Source organism: Nannospalax galili, unplaced genomic scaffold (genome assembly GCF_000622305.1).
Source record: "Nannospalax galili isolate Female #2095 unplaced genomic scaffold, S.galili_v1.0 scaffold540, whole genome shotgun sequence".
Lineage (NCBI taxonomy): Eukaryota > Metazoa > Chordata > Mammalia > Rodentia > Spalacidae > Nannospalax > Nannospalax galili.
In genome coordinates, this window is record NW_008348613.1 from 2,061,964 (window position 1) to 2,080,052 (window position 18,089).

The 18,089-nt window shown below is 35.1% G+C and overlaps 1 protein-coding gene and 1 pseudogene across 2 annotated transcripts in view; one reads left to right on the forward strand and one right to left on the reverse strand.

The window, feature by feature from the left end:
• The window catches only part of Psmd14 (proteasome 26S subunit, non-ATPase 14), a 106,766-nt gene that overhangs the window by 49,250 nt on the left and 39,427 nt on the right, over window positions 1–18,089 (forward strand). For both annotated transcript variants that reach the window (XM_029569696.1, XM_008845750.3), the window contains 4 exons: window positions 10,906–10,977; window positions 11,205–11,324; window positions 13,808–13,878; window positions 14,864–15,014. In XM_029569696.1, the coding sequence (XP_029425556.1) occupies window positions 10,906–10,977; window positions 11,205–11,324; window positions 13,808–13,878; window positions 14,864–15,014 (414 nt within the window). The remainder of the gene's footprint in view (window positions 1–10,905; window positions 10,978–11,204; window positions 11,325–13,807; window positions 13,879–14,863; window positions 15,015–18,089) is intronic.
• Window positions 3,353–3,931, reverse strand: LOC108491430 (annotated as a pseudogene).

Below are 18,089 nucleotides of genomic sequence, written 5' to 3' on the forward strand. Positions count from 1 at the left end.
GCCCCATTTTAAACTTTTTAAATAGGAACATTCCTTTAAGTTTGAACAGTTTAAAGTCAGATGCTTGTTCGTTTACTTATCTGTTGTCATGTGCATTTAATGTATAGAATATTCAGTTTCTAAAATGTGCTTTGTACTCCCGTTTATTATCATGGTAAAATAGCTGTCACAAGGTCAGCTGAATTAACTTGAATAGTTGACAAAATATAGAAGCTGGTAATTTTATAACTATGTTGTTGATTAAACGCCAGAAAGAAGACACCTTCTTCCTTACTATTTTGATAAAATTAACAGTCTGAGCCAATTTTTTTTAAATTGATAAAACATTGGTGGGGGGGCAGATTTTCACTTGATTTTTACTACATATTTTTTACCTCTTAATTTTCCCAGCATTTAGCTTAAGCAACATGACAGATTTTCAGTAAATAAAACATGATTGAAGTGATTCATACTCTGTATGCTTTTAAAAGTCTTATAATGGGACATGAATAACACATCCTTGTATGTGATCAGATATGTTCATTTTAGTTGCCTGTTGACTTAACTGTAGGTAAGTTTGACTTGAAAAAATAGTTTATATTTTATACTTGTGATAACTTTTTTTCTCATTGAAGATATAGAACGGATAGTATGAGGCATGAGGGTAGTAAAAAGTAAAGGGACTGGGATTCTCTGTAGGCGGGGATAAAACCATCTGCTGTTGATGGTGGTACTTGAGTTCTGAGACTCTTTGGGAAGTCATTACCACATCATTATCCTGAACACCCTTGTTTGTATTTTCCCCCACTAAATCTCCTCTCTTCCCCTCCCCTCCCCATTTTTTTAAAATCCCTTCTTCCTATCCTCCCTTTATTGAGTTAGGGTCTCACTATTTAGCCCCATCTTCTTGCTTTTGCTCCCGAGTACAGAGATTACAAGTGTTTACATTACTTAATATTTGAAGTAGAGCTGTTTGTCAGTATTTTTATTTCCTGGGGTGGCTTAAATTTATTCAGTTTAAAATATATTAAAGTAATGATGTGGGAAGTTTTAGGGTGACTTTGAGAGTGACAGAGACTTTCTTTGCTCTTGTTGATAACTTAGCTTGGGGGTATAGGATCCTGAAAAACTTGATGGTCACGAAAGACACTTGAGCCAGTAGCTTTTGGCTTATTGTCTCATGAATTTAGAGAGTGAAATTCAGCCACAGAGGATGAATATCAGAGAAGTTTATTATAGATTCATAGGTGGGAGTTTAAGAAATAGAAGGGAGAGCTCCTTTATACCAGGAGTGGGTCCCCAGAAATAAGGTACCATAGAGGTATGCTAGTCTGGGCCCTTTTTAAAGTACTATGGCTGAAATTAGGGTGAGGCATGGGGAAGGGGATGAGCTAGTCGGTCTAGGTGGCCCAGTCATTAATTCTTTGAGCAAGCACTATGTTAATGTTAAAATAATATGTGGATAGGATTATACATAGATATGTACACACTGTGTTACAAGTACATCCAGTATTGTATTTTGCTCATCTAAATTTCAAGAAAATATAAGGAGGCACTGAAGTGATCCCTTTTCTTCATGGGCATATTAATTATATTTTAGTAGGAAGGACACCCCAAGTTTCTTTTTTCCTTAGGAGGTGGTTCCAGGCAGCAGAAGATTCTGAAATTTTGAACTATGGAAAGGAGCTTAGCTATCAGAATAAAAGCTGAGTTGATCATCTGAAAGTGGGATGGCATGCTGTAGTGGAAAGTACATGTTACTGGACATCAGAAATTACATTTTGCTCTGGTTATGATACATTTTAACTTTGAATCTATGTCAGTATATGCTTGGTCTGCATCATAAAGGTTCTTGAAACTTTGTGTACTCACACACCTCAGTTAAATACCTCAGTCAAATTATTTGTAGTTGGTCACATATTTGGGGAAAAAAAGTTTTGTTTTTGTTTTTTTTTCTTTGTCCAAAAGCCTCAAAGAGAAACTTGAAATTTTTCTTGGTAGGATTGTGCAGTCCTGGTATGATTTTTAGAGATAAATGGATTTTTTTTTACCACCCTAGGTTGAAAGTTCATAGTAATGTTCTAGCATACCTTGTAAATGTGGGAATTTAGGTGGATACACAGTACATTCCAAGCTACTTGACTAGGAATAAACTCTTTGGGTAGTATTTTCTTGCAACTCATTTCTCAAAAATGAGTTTTTGAAAAATCTCTGCCATACTGAAAAAAAATGGTGATATTTTGAATACAAGAACTGAGTCAACAAAAATTTTACTTAGATGTCTAGTTTAAGACTGAAGGTATTAATTAAAATAGATTAGTTTATAGTGAATGTGGTGGGTTTGGTTTTTTAATACACTGAGTTTGGGATGTCTTCCTTAGGAACTAATATGATGACTGAGTTGGGAGGGAGCTTAACTATATCATCTGATCCAATCAGTCATCACATGTTTAATCTGAACAGCTATGTTTGATTAACTTTAGTTACAGGGAATTCATTAATTAACTTTCTAGATATCTTAGACTACCATAAGATTTTTCTCATACTGAACACTTATCTCTCCTGGATGATTCTTCCAGTTGCTGTTAGTTCTGCACACTGTGTGGTCTAAATCAGTAGTCCACTCGCTTCATCAAGCTTTGGAATCACTAAAGGGCTCCTTCAAAACCCTGATTGTTTTGGACTATGCTTCCATAATTTCTGATTTAGTAAGAACATGTATTGCTAACAAGTTTCCAAGTGATACAAGTGGGACTGGTTTAGAGCCTATGCTCTGAGAACTATTAGTCTAATTTTTGTATGCTGGCATATTTTCAGGTATTTAAAGAGAAAGCTGTTTTGTACCTTGATTCTTTTCCAAACATCCTCACATACTTTTTTTTCCTTAATAAAAAAATTGTATTTGCTTAGAAGCATTCAGAATGTCAACAAAACAGCTGCAATTTTTTTTTTTTGGCAATTGCAGAGTGGTATTCAGTTAACAGAACAACAATTATTTTCATCTAAGCTGCATCAGAGACAACGGAAGATGAAAAAAACCAAACCAAAACAAAACAAAAAACCTACTGTCCCCATATATAACTAATCTGTGTTGTGCACCAACAAGAACCTGCTTTAAAGTCGCACGACAATTTACAGCCCCTGTACTGAACCAGGCAAGGCTAGTGGCTATGAAAATAGCACCAGGACAGGGCTATCCAAAGACACATTCGGTAGTGTGTTAGCTATACAAAAAACAAAACAAAACACTGTATGGTTTAAAAACAAATCTTACATAGCCTTACATTTCAATTTTTTTCTTTAAAAGGAGTGAGTTGTATATAGGGGGGTTAAATGCTTTATAGACAAGGAAAAAAACTGTGCTAGATCAAACTTATGCATCATCATCTTCATCTTCCTCTTCCTCTTCTTTTTCTGGCTCTTTCCAGCCTTGACAACCCCCTTTTTTGCAGCACCAGGTTTTCCTTTAGCTCTGTAGGCAGCAATACCTTTTCGTATTTCTCCTTCAGCTTGGCGGCCTTCTTCTCATAAGGCTGCTTGTCATCTGCATCAGTGTTGGTCCACATCTCTCCCAGTTTCCTTGCACCATCAACAAATAAGCTGGGATGCTCTCCTTTGATTTGGGGGCGATACTCAGAACAGAACAAGAAGAGAGCCGAAGGAGGCCTCCTAGGTGTGTTGGTATCTTTGAGCTTCTTTTTTGGTTCCCCTTTGGGAGGGGCAGAGGTTTTCATTTCTCTTTCATAACGAGCCTGTCCGCCCTTACCATGTCTTCAAACTTTCCTTCTTCTTTAGCAGACATGGTCTTCCACCTCACTGAGCACTTCTTGGAAAACTCTGAGAAGTTGACAGAAGCATCAGGATGCTTCTTGTGCTCCTCCTGGCAAGTTTGCACAAAGAATGCCTATGATGACATTTTCCCTCTCCGCCTCTTAGGATTTCCTTTGCCCATGTTTAGTTGTTCTCCCCGAGGCACAGAGTCGCCCAGTGCTGGTCCAGCTCTCACTTGCCTCGACGCTGGAGCTCAATGTACTGCAATGGCTGTGAGAGCAGGAGCCAGACGCAGCCTCCTCACTCCGCTCTGTAATATTTCTTATATGCCATGGTTTTTGTCATGCTCCTGTCCTGGGTAACTTGAATTTTGAGAGTTAAGGATTCTCTAACACTGAATCTCTTACTTAAGAGTTAAAAACTGGCCAAAATATCTGCATCCTTGAGTGCTTTAAAATACTTTGCCCTAATAAGCCTGTCTGGTTGTTTATGGATTCACTCCTAGTTTACTTCACTTATCACAGCCACCAACAGGAGGCTCTGCCAGTGGTAGTTTTTGGTATGCATGGTAATGGTATGCATGTGTTCATCATGCTGTATATTAGAGCTCTTGATTTTACTCATCTTTATAACCACAAATTTGTGCTCTTTGACTTACATCTCCCCAGTTTTTTCCATAAGCTAAAAAGCTTATAGGTTATATTGCTGTTTAAGTGGCTCAAGGTATCCTAGAATGACACTTTCAGTAATGTTGTTTACTTATAGGTTAAGTTCAATTTTTTTTGCATTATTTAAAGATAATTACGAACATTCTGGTTCTGCAAACATGTTAGTTTACTTAAATAATTCCTAGAAGTGGAAAAAAAATAGGCCACAAAGTTTATAAAGCCATGAGGCTGTTGATATACATTGTGATGTTGCATTCGATACTGGTTCACACCACTACCAGGCGTGTTCAGTGTCTTTTATTAAATTCTTTGCAAAAGTAGACACTGTAAAACTTGTTTGATGGGGGCAGAAAAAAAGTCTTAATGTGTTAATTCATAGTTCTTTCATTAAAGAAGATCAACTAGGGGACTGGAGAGATGGCTCAGCAGTTAAGAACACTGACAATTCTTGCAGAAGACCCGGGTTCGAATCCCAGCACCCACATGGCAGCTAACAGCTGTCCATAACTCCAGTTTTAGGGGATCCGACAGCCTCTTCTGTCCTCCGCAGGCATTGCATGACATGGGTGCACTTACCTACATGCAGGCAATACACTCATACACATAAAATAAAAATAATAAATAAAATATGTAAAAAAAGATCAACTATGGAGGTTGGGCATTTTTTGTATTTATACCATCATGTATTATATAATTAGCCTCTCTGTACTCTTCCCATTTTGAGTATTTTGCTTTTTATTTATTTATCTTTTTTATCTTTTTTTGAGACAGAGTCTCCCTATAGCCTCAGCTGGCCTGGAACTCACTATGTAGGCCAGGCTGGCCTTGAACTCACAGAAATCTCCTGCCTCTGCCTCCCAGGTGCTGGGATTAAAAGTGTGTGTCACCATGCCCCCACACTTTGTATTTTTTTAATATTTATAAATTTTAGATTATGTTGTCAACTTTATGTATTTATTCTATTGGGTCTGTACCTATAAAATGTATTTCTGTACCCTGATTAGATAGACATTCATTATTGTTTTTAGAAAGGTTTTTGCCAGATTTTTGTTTTATTTTGCCTAGATTTATTTTTAATTGTGTGTGGGGGGGGGATGTCACACATGCATGTGCTCACATGTGTCCAGGTGCCCTTGGATTCCAGAAGAGAGTATAGGATTTCCTGGAACTGGAGTTACAGTTGTGAGCCACCTAATGTGGGTACTGGGAACCTAACTTGGGTCTTCAGTATGAACGCTTAATCACTGAGCTATCTGTAGCTCCTGATTTTCTTTTGAAATGCAACTTTCTAATCCATCTGGTTGTGATCTTGAAAGCAAACTTAGTTTTAAGTACTTCCAGTATTAAGCAAGAAAAATTATGAAAATAATTTATGTTCAGTTTTGTGGTGACACCTTGGATCTCTAATGATGTGGAAATTCTGCAACAGTATAGTAGTCTATCTAGTCTCAAGATACAAAGTGAATTTATCAATGCACTGAAAAAATTACAGCAGTGCAAAAATTTCTTTCAAACCAAATGTTTTTCTATTTTATTTTTATTTTTAATAAGTACATTTTTATTGAATTTTTGTGGATTTTATACAATATATCTTAATCATAGTTAAACCTCCTCCCCTATCTGCACCCACCCATAGCCCACCCAGAGAATTTCATGCATTCTGTCATCTGTGTTAGCACCTATCGAGTCAAGTTTATGTCCCCAGATACTCCTGGGTATATGTTCATCCACTGGAGCTTGTTCAGCTTATCTAATGACAGACACTTCCTTAAAGAAGATCAGTCCTTCCTCATCCTGCAATAATCAGCTGCCAGTAGTTCCTCAGCGAAGGTTGGGGCCTCAATCCCATTTCCCCTGTTCTGTGCTGGTTTTTGTCTGATTGAGTTTGCATGGGTCTTGTGCATGGTGTCACCATTGCTGTGAGTTCATACGAGCAAGTTCTCAGAATCCTGGAAGACTCTTTCCTAGTGGTCATGCACCACTTCTGGTCAGAAGAGGGCATTGGGTCCCTTGGAACTGGAATTACTGACAGTTGTTAGCTGCCCTATGGGAAGAGCAGCCAGTGCTCTTACTGCTGAGCCATTTCTCCAGTACCCAAACCTGTTAAATTTTACAGAAAAATGGTCAGACCAATGTCATTTTTCATCTGTAAAATAGAAACTATCAATTATAACTGTTAACTTTATTTCATGAGTACAAAGATTTTTTTTTATTTTTTATTTTTGTCTTTTTGAGACAGGGTCTCCCTGTAGCCCCAGCTGTCCTGGAACTCACTATGTAGACCAGGCTGGCCTCGAACTCACAAAGATATGCCTGCTTCTGCCTCCCAAGTGCTGGAATTAAAGGCATGCGCCACCATGCTTGGCTCAAAGATGTTTTAATACTACAAAATATTAGTATGCTTCACTGAAGAAGGGCTAAGTGAGCCATAGCAGCCACTGTGGCTTCTTTTACAAAAGACATGCAGATCTGAGTTGTACATCCTAGATCTAATATCCAAAATGTTTTGGAGTGAAAAATAGTCAAGCGTTTGAAAAATTTCAGATTTGGATTATTTTAGATTTTGGAGGTTATGGATGCTCAACTGTTTAAGACTGTGCAAATAACCCCAAATTTGAAAACTTCTGAAATTTGAAGTACTTCTGGTCTCAAGTATTCAATTAAGTCAATGTTTTGTTGACTTTTACTTGGTCTTTTTTTGTTTTGTCTTTTTTTTTGGTCATGTATATATGAATATTCCCTTTAAACCCTCTTTGAGATACTTTTATCTTTTAACAAAGAGCTTTATCTGTTAATTATAAATAATTTATTTGGTCTTGCCTTTTATCACTTAGTATTTTGATTTTTCTCCTTTTTAGGTTTTCTGCTTGTTTTTTATTTTTTAAGACTTATGACTCAGGACTGTAGAGATGGCTCAGCAGGTTAGAATTCGTACTGCTATTGCAACCCACATAGTACAACTCAACAACTACCTGTAACCCCAGCCCCAGGTGTTCTGATTTTCTCTTCTGCACTCCAAGAGTATCTACACCCACTTCCACATACCCCCATTCAGACACCCACAACACACACATAATTAAAAAAAAGACAGACGACTGGGTGACCACAGGTGGGATTCTTGTTACTGCCCCTCAGTCCACTGACTCTTGCAGTGAGCTTAATAAACTTATTTTCTTTTAAAAAATTAAAAATTAAAAAAAGAAGCAACCTGGGTCTTACCATGATGCCTAGGCTGGCCTTGAATTTGCATCCACCAGTGTGCCTGGGGTTGTACCATCATACCTAGGTTCTACCATTGTTTAACTGTCAGTGTTGTTTTTACTTTCTTTTCTTCAGTTACTTGGTAAGATGTACATTGTGATATTTTAAGCAATTACTTTAAAGTTTTAAAGTTGTTAAAAAATCTTTTGATTTCATATTTCTGATATAGTAAAATTCATCACTTAGCTCTATTTCCCCTCTCTTTGTAAGAGAAAATTTTATATTCTGTATCACTGTATGAAACTTAATGTTATTTTCCCTTATTATTCCTAGTGTAACTTATATTTTTTATCTTGTCTTTCCTCCAACTTTACAAAGAAAAGAAACTTCCTTATATTCTACTGACACCAAGTGGTTTTTCTAAAATTCTGTTTGTGATTCCAATTTTAATGAGTTTGCTTTATTTGAATTATCAGTATGCTGGACCACAGGAATATTTACCAAAAAACAATAGTTGTAAATTGTCTATAACCCCACATTTTTTGCATCTTGGGGACTAATCAGGTCATCTTTATTTTAACTTTTAAAAATTTTATGTGTATGTGTCTTTATTTTAAATTTTAAAAATTTTAAATGCACTCATGTCTACAATGCCCACAGAAACCAGAAGAGAGCATCAGATTCCCCGGAACTGGAGTTACAGATAACTGTTAGCCATCATGTGGGTGCTAGGAATTGAACCCTGATCCTCTGCAAGAACAACCAGTATTCTTAACAACTGAGCTATCTTTCCAGCCCCCATCTTTATTCTTTAGCTGCTTGAGTTCTTACATCTCTCAAATCAATTTCCAGGGTCTTTAGTGGCGTTGTCTTCTACACTGCCTAGTTGAGTTTTATTCTGTATAGGTCAGTATGTAGAAATATTATAGCCTCTGTAGATAAACACAGCTCTCAAGGACCTCATATTTCTCCCATAGTTCTCTTCCGTCTCTTTTTTTCCCTATACATTTAACTACTACCAACCTTTAACCCTTCTTTACTTCTTGCCAAGTTATTTTGTCTAGGAAATTAAGTCTCTGACTAACTAGATCAAGGGACAGAATAGGTGGTTCATGCCTGAGCAGTCAGGAGGCTGAGACAGGAAGGAGGCTGAATGGTTTGAAGCCAGCCTGGTGGGTGTGGGGTGTTGGTGGGTTGTGGGAGTGGGAATGGGAGAGAAGTTGGGGAAGGAGAGAGTAAAACAATCCCACTGACTGCTGTCCCACAGACAATACTTATATAGTAAATGTGTGTTACTTTTCTGTTGCTGTGATAAATACCATGAGCAGAGGCAGCTTACAGAAGTTTATTTTCACCTATTGTCTGGTTTCAGAGGGGTAAGAGTGCATCATGGTGGGGAGACATGGCCATCAAGGCACGGCAGCAGGCACAAGAAGCTGAGAGCTCACATCTTCAATCAGAAACAGGGAACAGAAAGTGAATGGGGAAGTGTATGAGGCTGTGAACTCTCAAAGCCTGTCCCAGTGATATACTTCCTCCACTGAGGAAATGTCATCCTAAAGACTGCATGACCTCTCCAAACACCATCACCAACTAGAATACTTGAGCCTATAGGGACATTTCTTATTCAGACCACCACAATAAAGAAATGGTGGTGTGGTTTTCTCCTAGTACAGGACTTTCTGTCAATATATTTCTGAACTCTAAGAAAATAGATTTTAAGAGAGGAGCTAAGATCTCTTCTTGTGTGTGGTTTGCACCTCTCTCACAAATAACTTGTGAAACATTTCCATTTCTCTTTCATTAGCTCTATCAATAGTGTATTTGCTGACAGTATGATTTCTTTTTCTTTTTTTTAAAAAAAAACATTTCAGGCAAATTGAGAATGACTGAGCTAATATCTACAGGTGAGATGTGCAATTTTAAAAGCTGTATACCCAAGAAATAATTTTATGACTATAGTGTTTATCAGCCTAACCTTAAAGTATAACATCCTCAAACATCTCATTACATCTAACTTGATCTGGTCCACAACTCTTTCTTAAGTTTTGTAACTCAGTGAATGAAATTATATCATTAAAATGTTGATAATTTCAGCACATGTTTCAGCCTGATAGTACTTGAGCTTACCACAGTTTTCATTCTTAAAGGATTCTCAATGATGATAAATGAAGAATTTGAACCTTCTATACTTAATGCTTCCTATAAATATGAGATTTTAACCCCCCCCAATGTAACAGAATGAGTGTATAAATAGAAATGCCTGCAGACCTGTTAATAAATAGAGTTATTGAGTAAAGCAGTTATTTCATTTCAACAATTAAAAGCATAAAAGCAAGAGAATAAATGGCCAACACATTTTATACAGAATAATGTTTTTGCCAGGCAAAGAAGTTTAAATAACATGGGTCATAGCAGTTATAAATTCATTTCAATATAATTTTCCAGGCTGCCCATTATTTAAAAGAAAAAAAAAGATGAAGAAGAAAAGCTTTTTTGTTTGTTTTTTTCTTTTCTTTAAGATGCGTACTAACTGGAGTAAAATTACTGTGAGGGTGTGGGGTATAAGTTGCTTTGTATAGCTGAATGGTACAGATTTGTTTCATTTTATGAATAAAACAGGGTCTTTTGGGACAAACAGTAGCTTTATTAGCCTGTAATAAGATTAAAGGTAGTGGTCAGGATTTTGGAAGTATTTTCATGCCACCCACACCCACATCATATCCAGTTTGTTCACACCTGCTGCAATTTTGCTAAATTTGTTGCATATGGGGAGGGGAACAACTTCATTAGGCAAAGTGCAGAGTATGTCGTTCACAGCTCTCTCACCTAGGGATTAGAACTCTTCTTCTGCCTTCCCTCTCCTATATCTATGAATCTGCAGAGTGATTCTTTATCCCTAATCTACATGTTGTCTGTAGCTAAAACTGAAGCTCAGAAGATTTGCTGTTTGTGTTGATCCTTCAGTTAATCGTGCTAGTCCAGTAGCATTTTGCATTCACAGTATGTTCACACTGTGGCAAGAAATGTAATTGGCAGTGATTAGCCAAGGTAGGTGAGCACGGTGGAAGGAGTTAAACTTTGTACTCATTGGAAAGTTGCCAGTGTACTTTCTGTTTAGGTTTGATATTTGCAAATATCTTCATGATTATTTGTGTTGTAATTGGATAAAAAGATACTTGACATCATTCTAAAACTTTTAAAAATAATCAAGTTTATGTAAAAATGTAACTTTAATTCTAACTCATATTCTCTGTGTCATAGTAATCGGTATACTTCTTTCTAGGGTCCACCTACCGATGCTCCTGCAGTGGACACAGCAGAACAAGTCTATATCTCTTCACTGGCATTGCTAAAGGTAAGTAAGGAATGAAGTTACTTGCTTTAGAGATTCCTTTACATTCACTTTTACTTTGGCATATTTATCACCTTAATTCCCTCAGGCAGAATTTTATTTGGAGCACATGTATAAAATAAGCTTCTATTCCCACAGAAGCAAAAGAAGTTTTTGTTTTTTTTTTTCAGGTCAGGAGGCAAAGATTTTAAAGAAATGTACTTTGTGTTCACGTATCTTCCTCTTTACAGATGTTAAAACATGGCCGAGCTGGGGTTCCAATGGAAGTTATGGGTCTGATGCTTGGCGAGTTTGTTGATGATTACACGGTCAGAGTGATTGATGTGTTTGCTATGCCACAGTCAGGAACAGTGAGTACTTAGTTTTATGTTGGCTGCAAGTTATGGGAGTTTTCTTATACAAAATGACTTCATCACTTTATGCTTTCTCTTTGCAATAGGAAACAATAATCATAAGATTAAGAGTATGATTTTCTAGCTTGTATTGGATTAAATCATTAGTCTTTTAAATGCACCATGAATTCTTTTAAGTCTACAAAACAAGTAATGTTGACACTAAATCCCTTAATCTTTTCCTTTAGCTTTAGTTAGTGGAACATGCTTGATTTAAAAGTTAGCCATAAAAGCAAGATATTAAATTGATTAAACATTTGGCCACAAGCTTTTAGAGACTAAGATTTGAATGTGTGTAAATAAACTAGTCATCTTGTAATGTTTCCATTGTTTTGAAATCTATTCTTTTTTAATGTGCTGTTTATGGTGATGTGTAACTTTTAAGCTTTTGCCAATTAATAATGTTAAGTATTAAAAAACAAACTATAGAAAATCTTAATTTCTTTTCCCCAGACATGTTAATGTGTTTATATGAATCATACTCTATTTAGATTTTGAAAGTTATCTACTATACCTTTTTAAATGTATTCTTTCTAAAGTTGATCTTGTTTTGCATTGTATTTCTTTTTGTTTATTTAATGCAGTGGACTTGTATAGATATTGGTTATCTTTTTGGTAGCCCCGGCTGGCCCGAAATTCACAGAGGTCCAGCTGCCTCTGTCTCCTCAGTACTGGGATTAAAGGTGTGCACTACCATGCCCTGCTAGATTAAAAGAACATAGTGAAAAAACATAATAAAAGCCAGTACAATAACTTATGCCTATAATCCTAGCACTAGGGAGTTGGGGCAGGAGGATCAGGAATTCAAGGCCATTTTGAGAGACAATAAGACAAAACAACAACAACAACAACAACAACAAAAAGAAAAACAGAGTTGTCAGTAGCAGTTATCTATTTTCCAAAAATGACAAGTATAGTCTGTTTGCATTATATAGATTTTTTGGTGAATTTTTTTTTTTCCTCTACCATGTAACACTATTCTCCTAAAGACTTATGAGCCTTATACTATATCTGGCTTAAAAGATTTGTCATGAAGCCATTTACTCTGAGAATCCTTGCTATCAGTTTGCTTTGATAAGGTACATAGGAGAAAACAAATTATACATATTTAAGTGGTACCGTACATATATATACACACATGTATGAAAAAGAGTCTTTATAGAATAGTTGCTACAGTAAACAATAAAAAACAATAGGAAAATATACAATGTTTTCTCTAGATGAGAGAAATTAATTTGGATCTGTCTTTGTCTTTCTGGATATATATTTTTTGTTCATGTGGATATAAAACACCATATTAACTACAGATTTATATTTATATTTAAATCTTAAGTTGCTGTTATCTTTTTCTCTAAGAATGCATAATAAAGTTAACTGAATTCTGTTAGAGGTGGTCTCTATGTAGATACTCATGATAATAAATGGTTTCTTATGCATTATTATCATTATTTCCATGTAAATGCTTGTTTGACAGCATAGAATAGAGTATTTTGATCCTTACATTTACTCTATGTACAAGACTTAGAAATGCTTTCTTCTGACCCAAGAGTCAACAAACTTTTCTGTGAAGACACGTCTGTGCAGTCCTCCCCTTTTACTTTCTCCCTTCTCCCTTTCTCTTTCCTGATTCTAACCCTGACTTCTTCTCCCCTCCTCTCTTCATTCCCTCTCTAGCTTCTCCTCAAAATATTAAAAACCAAACAAAACTCCCACAATACATTCTTAGCCCAGCAGCAGCCTGCATGCTCTTGTTCTTAAAGGATGACCTCTGTATTGGAATCCACTGTTACTTGCTTTGGTAGGAAGAAAGTGCTTATGTTAAACTGCTTTGTTTAACTGGATTAGAGTTAGATTCTTAGAAGAAAGCCTTGTAGGAACCACAGTGACAGTGGTCTAGCACCTGAGAGTGTGAATCCTGTAAATTTTGACTGAACTAGCAAAATAATGCAACATTTAAGAGACTTGATTAGTGTTCTACGTCCAGTAAGTTTTCTGTAATTACTTCTATATAAGGCTATTATGTTACCCTTCTTCAAAGTGTTTACATTATTGGAAAAAATGTTCATCTACAATAATTGAACAATTATAATCCTTATCAGCTGTGAGGATGACATTAGGAAATATTCTTGGCTCAGGCAGGTCTAACTAAAAATCATAGTTGCTCAGTTGTTTGGTACTTCTGATAAGTAATATGCATAGCAATAGCCATATGATCTTAACATTCTGAATATATCTCTGATCATTAGCTACCAGCAGTTTGGTATTTGTCAATTTTAGAAATTTTGTTGGTTGAATGATTTGAGTAGGTACGAAATATGAGTATCAAAACTTGTATAATTGTTTTAGTATCCCAAAGTAATACACGTAGGTATTTAGTTGTTAGTTTTTTGTTTACTTATAGTATATATTTTTTTAAAAAGTACTTTTTCTTTCTAATCTAGGGTGTCAGTGTAGAAGCAGTTGATCCAGTGTTCCAAGCCAAAATGTTGGATATGCTGAAGCAAACAGGAAGGTAGATATTTTACATAAACATTTTTTTAATGAGAAATAATTTTAGAAATGTATTTTGAAATTATGGAAGTTTATGATTAGTATTTTGAGGGTGAAGATGGGAGTCTGACATAAAAATATCTGTCCTTTATAGTGTTAGGGGTTGCCTCTGTGGTGCCTATTGACCTTTTGAATGAAGGAAGCTTACCAATCAGAAAACTGCCTTGTGTTAAATTCTCAACTCTCAAGCAGTATGCTTGGGCTGTAACTTCCCTCTGTTCAGCATTTGTAGTTACTCTTTAGTTACTTAATAGTTGGAAGACCTTGTAACAGTTTATGTATTTCAGAATTGCAACTGAATGAGATTCTGACTATTTAGTATTTCTGGACATGAGTTTTAAAGACAGTAGAATCCAAATATTCTTGTAGGTTTTTTCCCTCAGACTAAATCTCTCAATAGTTGTCATTCTTTTGCTCAGATTCTTCTACTGTGGAAAAAACTTCAAAATTAATGTTAGCAAAAGGCTCAGCAGCTGAGCAGAACAGTGCAAATTGGTTTTTGACTGAGTTCCTAGTTCTACTGCTGGTTTAATTGATATTTAATCCTTTCACAACAGTGGATCCTGGTGTCCATTGTTAAAAATGTACTCTGTGCCTGGAAAATCCAACTCCCAGAGCTAAGGAGTTAAAGAGTAGATATTTACTTGAATGCCGAAAGGGTAAAAACTGGCTCTGAGAAAGTGTGGTAACAAGGTGAAAAACTGAAAGCCTTATCTACCACTGCTAATGTGCCTCTCTTAATGATAGCACTCCTTTGTCACACTTATTCATTTCCATGTTTTCTAGATAATATGGTGTCCGATTTCAGAGTTTCTAATGGTACTTTTTCACACCTGTGTGTTTTTCATCTCTTCTTAATTTATACCCTGTTAGTGTGTTGTTTCTTCTCATATCATAAATGTATTACTTGTTCTGTTCTGAGCATCTGAATGCCCTCTTTGTTTCAGGCCGGAGATGGTTGTTGGTTGGTATCACAGTCACCCTGGCTTTGGTTGTTGGCTTTCTGGTGTGGATATCAACACTCAGCAGAGCTTTGAAGCCTTGTCGGAGAGAGCAGTGGCAGTGGTTGTGGATCCCATTCAGAGTGTAAAAGGAAAGGTAGAGTCAATTCTAACTTTTTTTTGCCATGTACTGCCACTTTTTTTATACAACCATGGAATAAAATCCATTTTGAACAGTACTATACACACACACACACACACACACGCATGCACACACTCTTTCTATTAAAAGTATACAAGTCCATGACTGTGTCTTGGTATTAGCATTTTAACAAATTATGTAGGAATTTTTTTTTTTAGGTTTACTATTGTCATAAATGTTTATCTCTTCAAATTGTTTTAAATTTCATAAATTTGAATGTTAAACTATACTAAAACCCTACTGTGTACATTTAATAAGCATTACTTTGCCTGCCTTTATTTTTAATTGGTAAGTTTAAAATCAGCATAACACTTAAAAAATGTTTATTTAAAGGGCTCTGTTTTGCAGGCATTATTCAGTACATATTCTGGAGTTCTATGTTCCAAATATTTTAGACAATGAAAACTTGCCCCAAAGACTTGGTATCAACCATTCACATATTTAGAGTGAGGACTCAGATGAATGATTAAATATGCTAAATGATTCTGAAAAGAGATTAACTTGCAAAGCATATTGGGTTATAGTTGTTCTTTGTTGAAATCTCTTTTGTTCTTGTTTAGTTCTGTCTCTTTTTTTTTGTTCCTTCTTTCGTCGGATCTCCCCCCCCCCCTTTATTTCTTTCTTTCTAGCCCCATATGCCATTTTCCTATTTCCTGCCTCATGACAGCAGGGAGCAGCTCTATTATCACCTTCACAGAGCTGTCTGCAAATGTGAGAGGCAATTCGATTTTGCTCAACCACAGGGAGAGTGGATTAGAAAAACTACAGAACATACAGAAATTGGCTAGGTGGTTACTGCTTTAAAATACTGCTGAGGTGTCTTGTTTGAGCATGTACTTTCATTGTAGTGTAGAATAATTGTTAAAATAAAATCACAATACACTTATGGAATCCTTTTTATGCAGGTTTTACAAATAATTTTTAAAGCACTTAGAAATAAATATTAGCTTGATATCTATCAGACCTAGAGTTTGATAGTCATGTAGATTATGTTTACATCTGCTCACCAGCTCAAGCAAACTAAATGTAGTTGTTAAAACATTGATTCTTTGTGTTATAAATTTGAAGTTGAATGTTTTTTGATATCATATTATTATGATGTATAAAAGTTGAAGTCTTCTTTAAAATATGATCCTATGAGATAATAATGTAGCTTTTCAGAGTCAGGAACTATCCACAAAAACAATAATAATAGAAACAGAAATACTAGACATTTAAGATAACTTCTGATGCTTGCTGTATTTCTGTATTTCAGTTTGTTTACCTTCTCTTTTACTAAGTGCATTGTTATTTAATATAGATGGAAGAATTGAAAATCCATGTTTACTAGTTTTGTGATTCAAAGTACAGTATAATTCTCTGATGTTTAAGGTTCCTTTTTAGTCACATAAATAATTTAGTTACATAATACTTATTATTCGGTAAATAATATTTCATTAAATTCAGTTATAAAGCTCCCACCATAATAATTTGCAAGCAGTAAGTAGGACTTATTTCAAGCATAATTTTAAATGACAGTTTTAGTTTCAAAACTTGCTTTCAAGTATTGTATAGTATTGAATTTCCATTAGTTCTAGTTAGTTGTAATTCATATTAAGAAATGAAAAATATCTTTTGAAAATATACCTGTACCATGTGATTTGACAAAGCTAAATGTAATCTTAAAAATATCTAAGAGTTTATGAAATTATATGTTCTATTAATTTTATGTTAGACTATCTAACTATACATCACAAAAATATTCTTGGATATTTTTTATATAATTAATATACCACTGATGATTCTTACTGACTGTTATAGTCAACATATAAATTCATATAATTATGTCACTTGAAATAACCAGTTCTTTGTCAGTATATAATTTCTTCGGCATAGTGTCTGAGTTTGATTGGAATTTATTATTCTTTTAGTGTCAAGGCCTTTCAACACAATAAATGAAATTAAGTGCTAGTAAATCTATGATTGAGAGTGTTTTAGTTAAATCATGAAGCAATATAAATTTATAAAAGTGAGGCATTGTATTGTACTTTCCCTTCTTGTATGTGATTTATCAAAACTGTCAAAATATTTAGCAAAGCAATGATTAGATCAAGAGTTAAAATGATAGTCTATATGTAGTTGCCTTGGGTTTTTTTTGGTCTTTTTTGATATTTTGTCTTTTTTATTTTTCCGGAGCTGAGGACCGAACCCAGGGCCTTGAGCTTGCTAGGCAAGCACTCTACCACTGAGCTAAATCTCCAAGCCTGACAGTCGATATGTAAACGACTAAAGTTGGGTCTCTGTTCTTATTCTTTAAACCTTTATCCTGTATATTTCATACTTTCATTTTTGTAAATTCTATAGTACCTCTTTTTAAAAGCAGTTAGGCAGGCATGAATTCTATCATCTCAAATCATTCACTATAAGTTTAGTTTTCTTTTAGGATGACGAGTATATTTTTATTGGATAAGTGCTGTATTCCAGGTATTATAGTAATAACCATTTGAACTTTTTACAGTGCAGTTATCGTAGCACTAGGCACTATTACTATTACTGGTTAAAAAAGAAATGTCACTCTATAAAATTATAGGCATTAAACTTTTTTTATTTGCCCTTTCTTTAATATTATACATTCTGTAACAAGAGTAACTCAGGAATGGAAAGTGAATATCACAGGTCGTTGCACAGCCTTTTCTTAAGTTAGTGTGACTAGGTTTCACTCTCTTTACCTTCCTTTAGCCTAAATCAAGGGCAAGAGTTACACATTTTCTCTAAATTCCAACTAGTGATTCATATGATTTGTAGTAGGTATACTATGTAGTGTTGATATTTTTCCATGTAGTGTATCTATTAATTTTATGTTAAACAAACTTGTTCTCTCCAACTTTTGTGACATACCTAGGACCAAAAAGTAAGACCACCATAAATAATAAAATGTACTGTGATTAAAAAAATCCTTATCACTCAGTGTATTTTATAGAAATGTTTTTAAATGATACAAGCAAAAATCATTGCAATTGCCTTTGTAATATAAATGGAGAACAAACTCAT